This window comes from Branchiostoma floridae, chromosome 12 (genome assembly GCF_000003815.2).
Source record: "Branchiostoma floridae strain S238N-H82 chromosome 12, Bfl_VNyyK, whole genome shotgun sequence".
Taxonomy (NCBI): Eukaryota; Metazoa; Chordata; class Leptocardii; order Amphioxiformes; family Branchiostomatidae; genus Branchiostoma; species Branchiostoma floridae.
Genome location: NC_049990.1, coordinates 14589510 through 14609294, shown reverse-complemented (window position 1 = coordinate 14609294; position 19785 = coordinate 14589510). Strand labels below are relative to the sequence as shown.

Below are 19785 nucleotides of genomic sequence, written 5' to 3'. Positions count from 1 at the left end.
ATGAGATACTGGCATATGAAAAATTAGTCAGAAATAAAACAACAGTGTTAATTTTGAGTAACAATTGCTGTATGAGGTAGAGTGTGACTATTTTATCAAAAGAAATTTCCAGCAAAAATCTGAGCCTTTGAATGGTGTATACCTTAGAAGTTTATTCAACATGAAAGTATGTGTGTCATGTATTGCTCTGGTGTTAGCTAAATTTAGCAAATGAGACCAGTAAGTGGTACATGTACATATTAAGTAGTGATCAAAAGGGACTGCCCATTTGTACTCAGTAACAGTTAGTGTTAATGCTCAATGTGAACAAAACATAATATTATCAACTTTCCACATTTCTTTACAAATACCTAGTAAAGTAATACATTGTACGTTCTCCCAACCAAAGGCAATACGTCTAAAAATTTAACACCTTGTCAAAGTAACAGACTATTTCGCTGCCAGAAATGCTTCCTCATCATATCATAAGTAGTATTCTCTCTATGTTATGTATCATCAAACCTTTGACAATGAAAATTCTCATTTGTGTATTCCACATTCTGTATTGCACTGTCTCTGCACTGTGTTGTAAGAGAAATGAACCAACTGCATCTAATTGGTGCAATCATTAGAATTCAACATATTTGTAACTCTGTATTCCACATTCTGTATTGCACTGTCTCTGTGTTGCAAGCTGAGAGAAGTGAAGCAACTGCATTTAGTTTGTGCAATCTTTAGGCTTCAACATATCTGAAATTTATCATACTTATTTATGCTAATTCAACTTGATGGCACAGTCCTAGTTGGCAAGTGGTTTCTTAACTTACAAAGTATATTGCTACAAATCATTGGGTTTGATGTAATTTATCAAATATCACATTATCATCTTTATTATTACTGCAGGTGAATACTGAATTTTCACATAAATCACCTAATATAGTATTAAAGTAACAATAGTTTACCTTTGTTTACGGGGTAAAATATATTATGTTCCTTTTAATATTTAGGGATATAAAGTCAATGGCTGAAATATTCTGAAAATAATGTAGTCTGTTTCTCTTATCTAAAAACCATTGACTTGACATCTCAAAATATCCTTTTTTTCAAATCTACAGAATATGATATAGATTATTCCAAAATACCCTTGTCTAAAAATCTATGGAATATGATATAGATTATACTGATAAAAAGGTGAACTAAAGTTATATGTTAGAGAGAACAATAGCAGTGTGGTAACATCACTAGAAATTTGAATGACATATATCTGAAGACATACACCGACAATATGACTAATTGAGTAGCTGATTGCTGAGTTCCGTCGCTGACATCATGGCGTGAAAGTGTGAGTTGACGTCTGCAAGCAGCGAGTTGGGAGAATCAAACTCTACCACCTGGAGGTACAAACAACAGTACATCATGAAATATCAGCAATAAAAATCTTTACCTAAAATAAGTAGCATATCATACTTCCGTAAATGCAGAAACTTTCACGGTGGTTTAATGTTTGCGGTTTTCGCGGCAGCCGCTTCACCGCAAATTTAAAACCACCGCAAACATTTTTCCATAACAGTATGAGACTAGAGTGCATGGTGCTACCGCAAAATTAGAACCACCGCAAAAAGTCCATTTTCCCGCTACCGTGAAATTAAATCTCCGCAAACTTAATTGCATTTAAAGTATATACATTTTTTATAGCCTCTGTTACAGAAAAAAAGTCTGAACAACTTCTTTACTCCCTGATTCAACTAGGAAACTGGCATCAATTATCAACAAAAAAAATGTAGAGGCCATCCTTGAAAATGGAATGGAATAAATCAGATCATGAACTGAATCTTCATTGAAACATAAGAGTAAAAGGCTTATGCAGTGAAAGCAAAAGGCAAAGCTATCCAGGAATGCTACATTGTACATGTACAGTACATGTACACCATTAGACCAAGTAACATGTACATGTATGCCACAAAAACACATATTGTGCATTCAGACAGCCAACCCTACTGACCTCCCCATCCTCCATGACCAGTATCCTGTCACAGGTCAGTACGGTGTTGAGTCTGTGTGCGATGGTTAGCATGGTGCAGTCACTGAAGGCCTCCCGGATAGTTGTCTGGATCAGGTTGTCCGTCTCTGGGTCAATGGCTGCTGTGGCTTCATCCAACATCAGAATCTATAGGGATTTATATCAATGAAGGTTAGACATCCAAGTAACATGAGCTATATGACTTATTTGCATCAACCTTGTCTTGACTTTGTCTTACTTTGTTCCCTTATGGACTATCTAAATTTGTCTTCACCTCCTTTGCATGTCAATTCATAGTTAGGACAAAACCTGCTCTTGAACAGATCTGCTCAGTGTCACTGACTAAAGGTTGTCTGGATCAGGTGCTAATCGAAATGTCGGACCGTTTCCGAGTATCTGCTATTAGTAACTGCTATTTGGTGTATTGGGGTTTACTGTTAGGACAGTGTTACATTTTTCTTGTCACTAAAAATACCACTTACCAGATTTTAAATCAATGTTTACATAAGGGCAGAATAAGTTACATATCTATCAATTTGTTCACAAGACTTTGCAAAACTATTGAGAATACATGCAGGCTATTGCTAGTTTTAAGTGATGACGAAAGAAGATTGATGATAAGAATGAAACTTTACCTATAAGTACAATTGCATAGAATGTGAGGTCTAAACATATAGCAATGTTCATGTACTGTGTGACATTGACTGCCTGACCTTGCTGTGTCTGAGCAGTGCCCTGGCCATACACAGCAGCTGTCTCTCTCCCACTGAGAAGTTGTCTCCGTTCTCCACAACAGGCGCCTCCAGCTGATGCTGTAGGCCTGAGATCTACAGCAAAATAACGAGAATGATATAACATTTGCGAGTAAACACATAGTGTTTAGTACAGTCACAGAGTCTAGCATGACTACTATGTTTATTCTGCGTTCCGCTACCTGTAAGATTAGAATTAGTGCCCACCCCCTGGAAATAGAAAAGGGGAGATACATGAAGCTACCTGTGTCTGAGAGGATTTATAAATATTGCCATAGATATTAGCATAGCATAGTCATAGAATGTAGTTCCTAGCACCTTTGTATTTTCCTTATTTTATGATGTTGTTTGTACCTGCAATTAGTCCTCGGGCAAGAATTTGCAATAAACATATTACATTCTTACTCAAAGACATACATTACTTGTATGGTAACCAGCCCCTCCAGTTCTATTCTGAGATGTACAAAGTTGAAGTAAGGGGATGAACATTTGCTTCAAAATTTTACATTAAAAAAAAATGTTCTGGAGACCTAACAGCAGAAGTATCCTTGAGTCTTTTGTGAACTTGAAAACATTCCTGTAATAGTTACTAGTCACAAGCTGGATAAAATAAGATAAAAGACTAGTGATATTTTATCAATTGAGAGTACATACTGCTTGTTTCATATGTGTTCTCTCCAGAGCACTCCAGATTTGGTCATCGCTGTACTGCTCAAACGGATCCAGATTATACCTGAAAAAAGTAATTAAGTATTCAATTTACGCCTCTCTTTCTTAATGATAAAATATGTAATATCGACTACACATCACCAACTGCTGCACAAGATAATGCCGTAATTAAATGCGCTCAATATTTGTCTTTTCCGACTAAATTTTCAAGTTGTGTAGAAAAGCAGTCTGCTATATGCAATTACATATCATCATTAGTAAAATTATAGGGAAGACTGGCCACACCCACCTGACAGTCCCCACAAATAAGACAGGGTCCTGTGGGATGATTGACAGCTTGCTGCGCAGGTCCTCCAGGCCGATGGTAGAAATGTCCACATCATCGATACTGATGGACCCTGATGCTGCTTCCACCAGTCGGAACAGGGCCACACCTAGCGATGACTTACCTGTTAAGGGAAATAGAAGAATGTAATTAGGATAGAAGACACACGGAATCTAACATGTTTCTGCTCAGTTGTCAAAAACTTCAAACTCTTAAGGATAGCCAACAAAAATTGACACAGTTGTTTCCATAAAATAACATTGAAAACAAGGAGGTTTAACTAATCTGTCTTATCTACAGACACCTGTTTGCTTCTAATTTAACGAAATATTTAGACTGCTTTGAATGATAATGAGTTACATAGCACTCTTACAAGACTAATAAAAGTCTATATTTCATTGTACTTTCACATCCTCTTTGCTACCCAACAATATACAATACAAAATAAAAATACATCTGTGTTGACATAAGTCAACTTTGAAGGATCAAAAGAAAGGGTGCAGCGAAAACAATGGCATTTTGTAATGTATCAAGGCTGACTAATGCCTTTAGACTTTCTTGTGAAATTTTCTAGGGTTGTGTAGCATAACTGTTTGGCCCAGAACTCAAGAGGCCCTGAGTTTGAACCTGCTAATATGCAATTTTGTGCCATAAGGAAAGGATCCGTACACACCTTTCCCTATTTCACTCAGGTCCAAAGCAATACCTTGATTCAGTTATAATTTAGGGCTGTCCCTCAGATAGGATATTGAATTGCGGTCTTGTGTTTTAGAAGAGCAGCATACTTTGAGCACACCACACTTATGGAAAAAAAGTAGGGGTTTATCCTGGTGTGAGTCAATCAAACCTTACAGTCTGGTCTCTGGGTTGACATCTTGTAAAGGTGACAATCACTTGTTATGTGTCAACTGTTATGTCTATTCTTCCAATAACGTGGACGTGGTAAATTTCAATACTTGAAACAAATATTGAGGTCCCGTGTATGGGGAGAGCCACACCCCATGCACGTTTAAGAACCCCCACACGTGCGATGGTGCGGTGTGAGATGGAGCAAACCCTTCTGTCTGGAGTTGGTGATTCACTTCAAATCACCCGGATGGAGGCCTGGCGAACCTCTGTCTCGTATCGGCCAACATAGGCTACAAAGGTCTTCAGCAAGTTGAAGTTGGTAGCCTCAAAACGAAAGAAAAAATAAAGAAACAAACAAATAGAATCTATTTGTAGCTTAACTTTGAAGTATGTTATAGCATACCTGAACCAGTTCTTCCCACAATGCCGACTTTTTCGGAAGTTTTTGTGGAGAAGCTCACATCTTTCAGTACCAAGGGCAGACCCTCCCGGTAACGCATGTTGTACTTCTGGAACCGAACACTACCCTCGGATGGCCAGGACTGCGCTGGGGCAGTTTTCTTGATGGTCAGTGGTGCTTCTGGTTTTAGACCCTGTCAAGGTGAGATAAGGAATTGTTACATATACAGTAGAAGCCATCTAATTGCACAACCCATTTGCAAGCGTATTCTGTTAAATTCTCAGGGTGGTGCAATGACGCAAAGTTATCCAGCTGGACCACACCAGTTTGCAATTTTGGGATTCAGTGCAATTAACAGAAATGTGTGATTATCCATTGTGCAGTTAACTGGCTTCTACTGTATTGTAAATTCTACATGACTTGTCAAACAAAGATCAGAACAAAATATAAACACTTTGTACTATAAAAAAATATGTAGGAAATGAACACAACCTGTATTTATATATTTTCGCAACACAATTTTTTTTCTAGTTGAAATCAAAGCAATCCTTGTTAACATACATGTCAGCCATTTTGCCGTTTAGCACAAGTAGAGAGATGAGGAAAAATTATCACAACACTCAACAGGCAACAAACCTTGATATAGCTGTTAATTCTCTGGACTGACGTGAAGCGAGCCTCTGTTTCTGAACTCAGTCGAACTGTGAACTGGAACATCCCTGTCATCTGGAAGGAAACAATGGCATTTTTAAAAAAGAATACAGCAAGGACCAAGCACTTTGGACTTACTTTTGACCATTTACAGGTTAAATGTACATAATATTATGCAATATTTTAAGGTACATAGTATTATGCAATATTTTATGAAAAATTTCCCTATCATTACACAATGGGTCATAATAGCTTCATTGAAGATGAAAAAAATCTTAAGATTGCAAGATTGATTACATCTCCAGATTACGTCAAAACATGTCAAGATTTCATGCAAGATCTTTGGTATAGAATCTCAACATTTTTTTAAATTTTAACTTTTAAATTGATATTGCATAAAGATCTCTGCTGGAGTCATCTTAATCTATACCAGAGACATTTTTCACAAACTATCAGATATGTAAATTTAAGATGTAAAAGGTTACAAGCATTGGTCCATGGCACTCTGCTAAGTATGGTGATTCAAGACCCGAAACACCCAGTGACCCCAGGTTCATCACTGATGATGTGTCCATGACTTGCACTGTCAGAGTGTATTCTAGAGTCTAGACCACCAGCAAAAATAACAACTACGGTGGATCCGAGGGACAACTGGAAAAAAAGTTTTTTTTGGTATATATTGTTCACAAAATAAAAACTCCTAGAAGCCTCTGGTGCTCCTCTTAAGGGTACCCAATCAGAGATTGTCACAACAATGTTCAACCAAGTTGTTTAACCAACTGTATCAGGCTTTTGTTTCTTACCTGTATAACCGAGGACAGAGCCAATCCAGCCAGAGCAGGTGGCAGAGAACCATGGGTCACGACCACCAGTAGAGCTGTTACAGTTGACATGGTGATGGTGATCAGGTCCAGTCGTACGGCCAGCCAGCGCATCGCACAGTAGAACACAAAAGATATCATTGTGTTCTTATCCAACAGGGCTAAGAATCTGAATAAAGAAAGACAGGATGGATGTTACAGAGTTTTGAATACTCTAATCGCGGCAAAACAGCAGCCGAGAGCTTTCTCCAGCTTTAACTTATTGTTTGTCCCACTCAGTATTTTGATTAAGATTTTGGATGGTGCAGTAATATTTCAATTTTTCATGTCAAGAAGTTGATGAGGTTTTTGTATCTTAATCTGGGACAGATAGAAAAATGAATAAAAGTCATGCTATAGTCATGATATATATTACAATAAATGTAGAAACTTTTACCGTGATTTAATGTTCGTGGTTTTTCGCAGTGGCCATTTTACCGCTAACTTTTAAACCACCGTGAACATTTTTCCATGGCAGTAAGAGACTACAGTTCATGGTGCTACCGCAAACTTAAAACCACTGCGAAAAGACCTTTTTCCTGCTACCGCAAAATTAAATTCCTGCAAACTTAAATGAATTTACAGTATCATGAGATACATACAAAGATGCTATTCCTTTCGTTATTTCTTTCACAATGACAAGCTCAAACAAGAACTATATTTGAACGCTGTTTGAACACTTAACATTCAAAAGCTTAACATTCAAAATGTGATGCCATTTTACACATACCTTTTGACAGTCTCCTCTGTCTTGTTGTAAGCATGAATAGTGGCCAGACCTTGTACAGTAGCAGTCAGATGGCAGAACCAGGGAGACCGGCTCACATTCTCCAACCTCTTCAGTTCACGCAGGGCACTGGTTGTAAAGTGGTATCCATTTCAGTAAAAATTCATGGTACATGATGTCATGTAAATCTAGGACCAAGTGACTTTTTGCAATAATAGAGACACAAATGACATTGTACATTCAAATTGTCATTGGAATGATAGATGTGCTATGGCTATCAGCTCTCGTACTACTGCCACACAGTATACAGCCACACAGAATACAGCAAGATAAATACTGTATATCTTGAAAAGTTTTTTCTTAATCATTCCTAAACATAACTATCGCACTGCAAATATCACCGTGTTGTATATCATTTACAGTGACTGTCATGTATGTCATACCCACCAAAGAAACCACACGTTTCAATGCAAAATTTGACAGTAGTTGAGAAAAGTTAAACTTTGTGTCCTTGAACAAAGAATCATAACAACAGCAATTCCTTTGCTAGAATATGGTATTCTAATTATTGACAGCGATGCACTCGGAGTGCATTCGAATTATCCTATGGAAGCCCTTGTGATAACTAAAGAACCCAATATGCATGTGACAACCCAAGATAATTCCCAGTCTGAAACATCCATATCAAACGTTATCACAGCCCAGGTATGACACAAATGGACTAACTGTGGGCTCAGTCCTACCTGCCAGAGAGGTTCCTGATGTACATGAAGATCACAGTTAGCGGTACGATGGCGATGAGGAAGTACGGAAGCGCGTATGCCACCATAGCGATGGACAACAGGAGTTGACAGGAGTTCTGGAGAAACATTTCGGCTTGGAATGGGAGCCGCACATCCACTGAAACAGATTAAGGAAAGACTGACTTAGGCCCAATCTATACACAGTTTTTACCGATATCTGTGGATGTGTCGGGAGGGATCTGGAACGTTGGCCGCCGGACACCCGTGGCGCTTGCAGTCATAAACAGCTATATAACCTAATGAGCCCGCGTTGTATGCTAATGAGCCTTCCCGAAGTCAGGACACATCTACACGCGCGCGGAAGCTGTTGGGGACCTCTGCTAAGCTATCGGGGACCCCTGCTAAGCTATCGTACGAATGGTCCGGACCTTTCGGGAGAAATTTTCCCGATATCTTTATGGCGATATTGCAGTTCCATCTAGACGCTGAAAAAAAGCTGTCGGCGAGAGGTTGTTGTTTTGCCGATATCGGGAAAAACCGTGTCTAGATCGTGCCTAAATCAGCTGCAGGGGCATTTGATAAAACATTGAAAGATATTGTAAGTCATTCACACTTTATCAGAGAGAGCTCACTGACTGAAACAAAATGTTTTCGTTAAAAGTGAATTGACAATTTCCGTTTTAACTGATTTGGGGCCTTTGTTTTTATGTAAAGGAGACACTGGTGTGCATGGCACAACTGGAAGACCATTGGGCTCAGAACCAAGAGGCTCATTATGATAGTTTAATACTCGCCATGCCCCTGGCCTTGTACCCTTTGGAAATGCACTTAACATGACGTTCTCTGACAGTTGAGTAACGCCCATTGTGCCTGCCAGCTAATCTTTCAAAAGTGTGCCCAAAATCACACACAGATTTTTTGCACCACGTACCATTATGTATATGCATGTTTATGCATGCTAACTTTTACCACCAAGGGTCGTAAATTTTTATTTTCAGATTTGGTAAATAATCCATACTAATATGATCATTGCATTCTAGCATCTAGGCCAGTGCAATGGCCAAGTGGGTACAGTGTTCGCCTTGTATTCGGTAGGTGTGAGTTTGTTTGCCGGTCGAGTCATACCGGTACATGCTGCTTTCTCTGCTTAGCACTCAGCATTCGGAAAAGAGTATGGAACTTGAACACACACCACTACCAGTGGACTAGCCCCCTGCTGTAGTGATAGTTTTGTGGCCCAGGGCTACTGAAACGTAGATGGGCGCCACCCTATGCACCATCAGGCGCGGGAAGGAACTTTGACTTTTTTAAAATTTTAGCATCAAAGGGCTATTTCTTTTAACTCACCAATGCACCATCACAAGACAAGCTACATGAGATACTTTCACATCATCTATTGGATGGGTCTATGTCTTCACCACTTTAAAATTATGTGGCAGTTCAAGATGCACAACGTTACCTTCATCCAAGTCCTTGGAGAAGCGATTCAGGATCCTGCCTGTTGGAGTTGTGTCAAAGAAAGACATCGGGCTGCGGAAGACAGACCTGAATACCTTGTCATGAAGATTGGAGGAGGCTCGGAGTGTGAACTTCATGAACGACAGACCTTTGATGGTGATCGTGACCAACACCAGAATGATTGACATTCCGTAAACCAGACTGTAGAAGTGAAGGTCGGGATTGTGTCGAATACTGGTGCTGATAACTGTCTCATTACCAACCGTTATAGTGGTGTTCTGTAGGAAATAAAAGCAAGAAAAAGATGTTCTTTATTTAATATTGAAATATTATGCTGGGTTGAGTTAATTTTAAAAATAACTTGCAATGAGCAGTCACAAGAAATTTTATCACAACTACCAGTAAATTCTCAAGTAATACAATGTCATGTACATTTCATACATTGTGGACTATCGGGTATTGAAGAGCTTAATATGACTATATATGAATGCCAAATCTGTTGCACAACAAACTTAAGGTAAAAGCCATGTGGAATACTTTAAACATCTTCTTAAGGTTTACATGACATGTATACAATGTATATAATTTAGTATCTATAAACAATATATGGTCAGTGGCAAACTACTGTAAGTCAGGGCTCGAAAGACTTATTCTGCCTACCTGCACTGGTGTGGGTAACATTGAAAATTACCTGCACCAGACAACTTTTACCTGCATCACTCTTAATTCAGGAAGAATGGATCATACTAAAATTGTTGAGGAACCATTGCTATTTTTTTTTCTTTTATACTTAATAGGAGGTAACAGTCAATGATGTCTACCTGCACCTAACCTGCATTGGAACAATCCACATAGTATCATAGGACACATTGTATAAAACCAAGTACATGGACCAGTGCAGGTTAGGTGCAGGTAGACACCAGAAATACCTGCACAGCTCCAATTTTTACTTGCACTAACCTGCATGTGCAGGTGGTATCTGGAGCCCTGTAGTTAGTGGTAATCAGGACCCCAAAATCACTACACATCCCAGTCTGTAACTTTCATATCACATATCGACAAGACAACTCACCCCACTGCCTTGCCTCAGCCAAAGACTCAGCCAGAAGTTACCAAAGGTCATTGCCCCAACGGACAGAACAAAGGTGAGCAGGACCAGCCCAGTCAGCAGGTATCCTCCTCCTGCCCTGAAGTAATCACTAAAGGTTTCCCATCCTATACTGCCACTCTCAATCTCCTCCTCTGTTACTAGACTTCCTGTGAAGAAGATTTCAACATACTCAATACATACACTCTTAACATTACGTGTCTGAGTGCCCGGTATTCTAGCCAGCCTGAAATTTTTTTCTGTCCCTTTGTAATGGAAATCCTGTCAAAAGCGCGACAATCCTAGGGGGTCCGAGGGCATGTTTTCCAAGGAAACTTTTGAAATCTAGACCCTCTGAAATGCTGTTTCCTATATTTTCAGGGGCGAATTTTGCTGGTAGACACAGCTTGCTAACGTTTTTACATGCTGATTTTTGTCAGCACAGAGGACGGAATTGGCAAAATTTTGTCCATCCCCAGCAGCAAATAAATAGGCAGGAAGGCCGGACGCTCGCTAGAACCCTGACCAGGTATGTCTTTTAGCAATTACTATATTATCATATACCGTAGAATACAACACTGGGTATTCTGTATCACCCGAGGCACGGCACGATTGCGGGTCGGATTGCCCGAAGGACGGAGGGTTATCTGACCCACGGAAGGGCCTACGGAATAGGGGATCAAGTGGAATACCCAATGTTGTATTCTATTCATATCATGCCAACCAGAGGAAAATAAGTTGCTTACTAATAGTAATACCAAAAAAAAGACGTGTCATTAATGCACATCAGATCAACAACATTAGTCAATTTGAGCAAAAGAACCGATGCCATGCCTTTTATGTTCAAAAACAATTGTTTAAATTTTCAACAGCGGTGCATGCAAGATTGTTGGCATTAGTTCGAATCGAACTATGGAGCCCTGAGTCGTACACTAAAGACTGGTCTGAACACCAATATTGAACATAGATACAGCCCAGGTATAATATAATGTGTGTTGATTTCATGAGTACAGTCATCAGCAACGCAAATGCCAAGTTATTAAACAGCAAACATGATTCTAATTTTCCCACCAGAGGGTATAAATATAATAGTATCATTAGTGGGTGAGAGAAAAAAAACCAAGCCTTTCAAACTTCAAAACCTTTCACCTAAAACATCATACATGATTAATGAACCCAAACCAATACCAACATCTATCACCATGCATACATCCTAAAGTGAACTACATCATTCTCTACTGGTCTGTTACAAGACACAAACCATATTGTTCGTTGATACTTTCAGTAGAGCTGTCTCCTATAACAAAGTAGAAATTACGCCATTACTGACATCAAATACAATTTGGTATCATGAATGAATTCTTATTACAATTATCTGTTGAAACCTCCAGTGATTCTCCTTCTATACAATATAGGATACAACATGGCGTACTGCCCAAGGTACCAGCTCTCCCGCGGGTAGCATCGCCCGGAGGCCGTAGGGTGATCCGACCCGCGGGAGGGCTAGGACTGAGGATGATGCAGAATACACAGTGTTGTATCTTATCTATGTCAAACCCACCGAAGAAAATACATCTTTCGATGCAAAATGCGCCAGAAGTTGAGAAATTCCAACGTCCGAATCAGGTATTCGAATTTTCGACAGCGCCACACTTGGTGTGGGGAGAGAACATTTTTTGTATGTTCGATTTATTTGATGGAAGCCTGATAGTTGTGATACGACTTCGAAGCCTGTGTAATACAGCTTTTTATCACCCGGTCCTGAACAACCGTATCAAACGTTATCGCAGCCCAGGTATGACATAAAATGACCTACAAAAGTGTGCTTGACACCCTTGACTTTGCAAAGAAAAAATTGTCTGCTAATGGGAGATCAGACATTCTGGATATCACACTCCTGGAGCATCACAGCATTTCAGTGGAAGCTACATGACATTGTACACATACCTGATAAATCTTCTTCTTCCTCCTCTTCTTCTACTACTAGCACCTCCCCATTGTCACCGATGCTGGTGGTAGAAACTACAGCAGACAGGCGTTTCTTACGCTGCGCATCCTTTGATGATTGTCTTCTATGAGAAGATACATTATTAGACAAGTATAACCGTACATGTGAACTGTCTTGCATATTCAATGTATGCAGAAAATGGAGAAAAAGAGTAATGCAAGAATTCTGGTCATCCCACTTCATGCACCCGTGTCATGGACTCCTAGGGTATCGTAGTGCATATAAATACTTTGTTCTGCTACCTAAAGCTAAAGGCACAACCCACAGTACTACAACTGTGTGGTGTCCACGTGCCAAAACGTGGGCAATCTTTTGGGATCCGTAAGTGGTAAGTACCGCCTCCGTACGAACTCATGATCAGAATCCAACCAATTTGGGAGCAGGCAGACATATACATGCACGTTGAAATCTATCTGCCATTGGGCTGTGGATATTGCCTACTGTACGAGTCATAATAGGCGAGTGAGCGTGCCCCATACAGCAAGTACATAGTTTATAATTACGTACTCAGCACGTGTAAGTAGGGCCTGCATACAGTAACGTGGCAATCACACAGGGATCACACGTGCAACTCACTTACAACTTACAAAAGGAAAGATGCACGCAACCGGCTCACGGCCAGGTGTGGCCACACTATGTCTTACATCTTGTGCAACCTTGCGAGTGACTTGTGTTGCGAAGTGCTCCCTACCTGCTCTTGCCATTCCTTCCCCAGATTTTCAGAAAAAAATGGTGGACGTGGACTGCCAGCTTTAATGTTTGTAATGCGTCTGCCTGTCAGTCACCCAAACTGGGGGGAAGAACAGAGCTGACTTACAATAACCTATAGTAAAAGACATCCTTACATGAGTTTGCCTCCCTTGATGTTGTTGAGCTGCTCTATCTCTTCCTCTCCATCAGACTCCTCCCCTGTCTCCTCATCACAGTGTGAGGTCATGTAGCCCTGTATCATCCGGGCGTAGTCTTCCCCAGCTGTCATCAGCTGACTGTGTTCACCCTTCTCTGCTATCCCACCATCCTTCATCAGGAGAACCTGGTCACACAGGTGCAGGTACTGGGAGATAGAACAGGTACAAGATTTACATGTAGCCCTGTATCATCCGGGCGTAGTCTTCCCCAGCTGTCATCAGCTGACTGTGTTCACCCTTCTCTGCTATCCCACCATCCTTCATCAGTAGAACCTGGTCACACAGGTGCAGGTACTGGGGGATAGAACAGGTGTATAATTAACGGTTAATGACCCGCCCTGAGGTGTATATGGTGTCATAACGCCTGGGCCTTGGCTATACACCACCGAATAAAACCACCGAGTGAACGAAGCAAAGGAGGTTTTATGAGCACATTGAGGTTTTATGAGTTGCCTTGAGCATGTTTAAGGGAAAGGACTAGCAACCCCACCATGTAAAAATATACCGTTAAAAAATCAGCTCACAGAAACAGCAAGAAAACTTTAATTGCCATCCTACGGGCACTAAAAGCAAATGTTCAAGGGATATAGAGGGGCTAGAATCTTTACCTGAAGTTGATGAGTGACAAAGACGACAGTTTTGTCCTTCAGTGCTCCCATGATGCAGTGGTGGAAGATGTGTTGTCCCACGTGAGCGTCCACAGCACTGAGAGGGTCGTCCAGCAGGTAGATGTCCCTGTTACTGTAGACAGCCCGGGCCAGACTGATGCGCTGTTTCTGTCCTCCACTCAGGTTTATGCCTCTCTCACCAATCTGGAGTTTCACAACATTATTCTAGCATAACTATTCTCTGTTTTGACCTTAGGTAGCATCATATGATGTAATGGTTGGAGCATTTGGCCTAGAACGAAGAGGCCCAGGACTCAAAAGCCTGATGTTGTGACCTTATTATTTTCTCACTTCAATCAGGTGAAGATGGGTAATTGGCTTCAACTTGGGATGTTCCTTGAATGGGATGCTAAGTGGAGGTCTCGTATTTGAAAACAGCCACTCCTCAGGTACATTTAAGAATCAAACCCACCACACTTATATAAATGGGATGACTCCAGCAATCTGTTAGGCTAATTTACCAGCATTAACAGGTTACTACTATCATAGTGTGTACAACTAAGACCCACACTCACACTCAGAAATACAATTCGAATAAAATATGTTATCCAAATAAAACGGTCCAATTCGAATAAGTTTCTGCAGTGTAAACGCTCCCAAATCACTTAGATTTTGTCGAAATAAATCCTTCACAATCTACCTTGGGGAGGTGGATAGAACTGGGGGAAGGGGATAAAAACTGTGCTGCGGGGAGTCCCGATTTGTGCGATTCGGCAGTGTGAATGCCCAAGTGGATAGGATTCACTTTTAAGTGGATAGGATGCAACTTATCACACAAGTAATCAAAGGTGAGTTTGCTCATCAAAAGAAAAGGAAATTTTCATCATTCGTCAAGTGGACGCCGGAAAAGACGAAGCTGTCATTTCCATCTGGGGGCGGGATTTAACACAGAAAAAGCTCAGCGTGCACCAGCTTTACTACATCTAGCCCAATCTGCACACGTCAAGCATTTGTCGGTGACGCCTTCTCGCAATCGAGGCCTGTCGATTGCGTTCCATTTCATGACCATGACTACAAAACATTCTCCAGAGGTACTACAGCATCAAAATTTGGTTGATTCCCGCCATTTCGAGCTGTAAGAATGACGCTACCCTATGACCTCAACCTGTAACCACGTATTGGTACGTAGTATACGCAACTAATGTTTTATTCGGATAAGACTGAGGGCACACTAATCGGATTGCCGAAGAGCAGTGTGAACACATTTTTGGATCGGATAGAAAAATTTTTTATTAGGATTAATGTTTATTCGAATCGTCTTTTTGAGTGTCAACGGTCTAAATGCTTCCTTGTCATACCTCTGTCAAGTCCCCTGCTGGCAGCACGTTGAAGTCATGAGTCAGGCTGCAGGTTCTCACAGTCTCCTCATATCTACAGGAGAGACAAGAACAGTTTCAGTTGGTTGTGAATTTAAAGTAAAAAGAGTTAGATCTTATCCAGTTCATGAAAGAGAAGACAGACTTTGTGTCTACAGTTTTTACAACAGTGATGGTTCATTGAAATTCCCCAAGCTCTTTCAAGACAAGAACAATTAAAAGTGGGACCGCATAGCCCAGTGGCAGTGTGTTCGGTCTGTGACCGAGAGGTCATGGGTTTGAATGTGACTGCCATGTTTACCGATCTTGTGCCCTTGGGAAAGGCACTTTACACGACTTTCCTTACTTTACTCAGGTGAAAATGAGTACTAATAGCTTCGGCTAGGGCCGTTCCTCGAATAGGACGTAAAATGGAGGTCCCATATCTGGGGAGAGACATACCCAAGGCATGTTAAAGAACCCCCACACGTGCGATGGTGCGGCATGCGATGGTGCAAAATCTTTCCGTCTAGAATTGGTGATTCTCTACAAATCACCCGGACTCCAGGAAGAATAGTGACATATCAGTCACTAATGGAAATCTGTATAACCAAACCAATCCAAACCAAACCAAAAGTAGACAACAGCTTTATGTCTCATCCAAAGGGCTGTAACCCTTTCCGACAGCGTGCATGTCGGGTGAGTGACACAATTGGAATTGAACTCATGACTTCTCAAGTTCCAGAGGCAAGGTAAATGCTAACCACAGTAATACATGTAGGTACTTTACAAATTATGTACGGTTTATCTAGACAAGTATAACCAGTAGCTGCTGACAAAATGCCCAAGGTTTGACCCAACGTTAACAATGGACGGACAACAAAGCTGCTTTTTTGGATCATGACTATACGCTACAAGGTCAAAGGAAGAACACTACAGTCAGCTATACCTCTGTTGCTCATAGTCCTCTCCAAACAGGATGTTGTCCCTGACAGAAGCGTTCATGATCCAGGCCTGCTGGGCCACGTATGCGATGCTGCCTGTCAGTCCGACTGTTCCCTCCAGTACACGCATCTGGAGAAAAGGGAAATTTCAACCTCACACATACATGTGGTAACACTTGTTCACCTTTATTTGCAGGGTAACCTATATCCGTTGTACCTAAAACAGGATATTTAGGGATAACGCGTAGATGGACGGTGGTTTCAAATTGCTTCTTTTTCCAATATAATGCAGTTTGAGACCACCGTCAGACAACTTCATATCCTGAAATTCCCTGGTGTCAAATACAATGGATAAAGGTTACCCCGTAAATAAAGGTTAACTAGCGTTACAAGCATAAACCTTCACTCCCAACACAATGTGGTCAAGAAACTGCAACAGTGAAACTTGTGCTTATACCCGTCACATTTGGTGAAAATCGATCGGACGACGATTCTGCAGCAATGGCCCAAGCCTTGCTTATGATAATAATTTTATTGTACCACAATAAATGTACAAGGTACAAAGTATGGCTTATATGTGACAGGGACGGTTTTCAGGTGAAAAATACGTGCAACCCTCTGTCGATCTCAAATATGAGTTCCATCGATATGCCCGAAGATCATGGATAATGTGACAGGGGTATTACCAAACCTGGTACACTGTATGTTACAACACGTGACTGTAACATAAACATTTCATAACATTTGTTGACAAATACTTTTTTATATTAAAGTATTTGTTAACAAATGTTATGAAATGTTTGTTACAGTCATGTGTTGGAACATACAGTGTACCAGGTTTGGTAATACCGCTGTCACATTATCATTGACTTTTTTAAAAAGTCAATGATAAGGAAGAATGTAGTTTTAAATACCTGCCCCAGGATGCCTGAGATGAGAGAACTCTTCCCACTGCCAACACTCCCACACACACCTGACAATGTACCCTGAGGAATAAGACAATACAGAAATGACAATAGGCTGATACTCTGTTGAACACCTTAACGAAGAAATAGAACCCCCTGTTCTATTCTGAACACCATCAGAAGCATCCCTTTATATTGGAACAGAAATGCCTGCTACCCCCATGATAGGTAATGTTAATCATCAAAAATAATCTTCGACTATGCTTTTTGGCCTTAAAACCCAATCAGAACCAGGAAAAGATAAGCAAATGCCTTCCTTGGTGTTATTATTTTCTGTGTTTGTGTTATTATGCTTGTATCAGACTAAACAATACAGAGATTCTGACTTAACATTGTAATTTGAATTCGATCACGTCACAGGTGAACACAATACAATCATTTATTCTAAACAAGGGACAAAAGAACAAATTTGTACTATGTACCTTTGGCAGCTCCAGCTCAATGTTGACGAGTGTTTTCATCAGGTCCTCTTCTGATTCTGCAACATCTTTTGTCAGAGGAACTTTCTCTGTCTTCCCATTGGTCACTGGTGCAGTCCCAGAATTCCCTGGTTCCTCTTCGTCCTCATTCCTGATGGTGTCCCAAGCAAAGGTCGCTTTCGAGATCTCGATGCTGTTTCTGGTGTCTGAAGGTCGGGTGGTGAAGGGCTTCATTTCCTCCATTTCAAGCAAACTCTGTCAAAAATAGTCTGACAATGTTTAAGATCATTGACAGGCAGCAACTCCTTTTCATTCATACATCTACCTAATATTATATCGTACTCTTTATAGGGATGGATCAGAAAAAGCTTGATCGCCAGAACATCTTGTCGACATATATTCTATCTCTCACCAGGTCCTTTCTAGCTAAACATGTTTTAGTTTCAATTAGTGTCAGTTCAATCCATCATACACTACCAAAAATGCCTTTTCTCATTTTTCTTGTTCTTCTTATACACATTTTTTTTAATATGGACATTTTTTTTTAATATGGACAATTTTCTTATTCCATTTTTCTTGAAGTAAGAATTTTCTCAACATGACAAGAAAATCAAGAAATTTAGACTTGAATTTCTAGAAATTCTTAAAAGTGAAAATCGTTTTGAGAGATAGGTTTCTAATCCTTAAGAAATTTTAATAATTTCAGTCCCATAATATGATTATATGCTGTAAACTAACCACACAAAAATTATCACCTGGCAAAATGTAATCTACAGGAAATTAGTATCAAGCATCATTATGCAAACAAGCTTTAAGAGTATTTATTATGCATTTATCAAGCTTTAAGAAATGAAAGTTATGTTTTGCTTATAAATAACTCAAATGCATAAAGACTAAGAATTATTTATTTGATTGGCCACACACAAAAGATCTAAAGACTTTCTTAAGCTTCTAAGCTTTAGTTACCTTGAGCCTTTCCAGCGCCACCGAACTCTCAGAAAAAGCTTTTACAGAGTGTGGTAATGGCCGTATACAAAAGTTCATGCAGTTAAAGGCTGGTAGCAAGGAAAATGCCTGTAGGATAAAATTTGCAGTTACAATCCTGGAGCAATCCACCCCACTCTACACTTTCCATGATGCATCCAACAATCATTTTTTGCTTGGAAGAGTAGAAAATTCCCTAAAAAAGTATATTTCAGTCAAGTTTGCATTTCTTTTATTTGTAGGATACTAGTAACTGTTAATCCTATGATTAATTTAGTCTGGAATGCTCCACTCTGAAATAATTTGAGTACTTAACTGGTCATCCCTTCAAACAAAAAATGATAAGCAATTCTGTCGTCTTTCCCTCTTCCAGAACCTCAAAGATGTTGATACACACATGGAAACACGATTCTGATCTTTCTTTCTTTCAATGTGATAGCCTGGTGCAGGTATTCATTATGGCCCATTGCAAACAACAGAGTGACTAAAATTGAGATCTGAATGACATGGTTGTCATGACTGTAAAAAGTTTTAAAGGTGGAAAAAAATGCCTAAGTTTTATATGAATTCATATTACTGTCAGAGTGTCTTGAGTTCATAGATTTCAAGAACCAAGACTTTTTGAATTGGTCTATTAAGGTAGGCAAGACAGCAAAATATATCAAACCTGTCCAGGCTTCACATAGCATCATGATAATTTTCACAGTCACAGTTACCTTTACACGCTGCAGTGCTATTCTGCTCTCAGCTAGTGCTTTAACACAGAAGGGAAGAGAGGCCAGGGCAAATCGCATGGCATTGAAAAGAGCCAACACCGTAAAGGCCTAGAGGATTCCAAACAATGATCATTGTGTTATCACTTGTTATAAAACATATGTAAATCAAGTACAATTGATGCATCAATTGATTGATAAGCTGACATGCACATGGAATTAAACATTACTTATTTGAAAAAGAGAGAATGATTTTATAGAAAAATGTGGAATGTCTCAGTAACAGTTACAGGCCTAGGGTAAAACAGAGAAAGATCCAAAACTTGGAGTAACTGTAGAAATGGACAACTTATTGCTCTTT

The 19785-nt window shown here is 40.0% G+C and overlaps 2 protein-coding genes across 6 annotated transcripts in view; both read right to left on the bottom strand.

Moving 5' to 3' along the window:
- Positions 1–1036: 1036 nt before the first annotated feature.
- Positions 1037–19535, bottom strand: LOC118426876 (multidrug resistance-associated protein 5-like; the record flags this gene model as incomplete). Of its 5 annotated transcripts, XM_035836442.1 has the most annotated exon segments (23): positions 1037–1370; positions 1982–2146; positions 2713–2826; positions 3406–3484; positions 3710–3869; positions 4998–5187; positions 5631–5720; positions 6449–6635; positions 7236–7361; positions 7976–8132; positions 9435–9711; positions 10506–10690; positions 11782–11817; positions 12468–12592; positions 13374–13463; positions 13612–13730; positions 14045–14248; positions 15403–15475; positions 16349–16473; positions 17258–17329; positions 17731–17982; positions 18694–18801; positions 19428–19535. In XM_035836442.1, coding segments are annotated over 23 exon segments (3144 nt in total), but the record flags the coding sequence as incomplete, so codon positions are not given.
- Positions 19536–19700: 165 nt separating this feature from the next.
- The window catches only part of LOC118427029 (multidrug resistance-associated protein 5-like), a 7919-nt gene continuing 7834 nt past the window's right edge, over positions 19701–19785 (bottom strand). The window contains exon 9 of the mRNA XM_035836666.1: positions 19701–19718. Within this exon, the coding sequence (XP_035692559.1) occupies positions 19701–19718 (18 nt within the window). The remainder of the gene's footprint in view (positions 19719–19785) is intronic.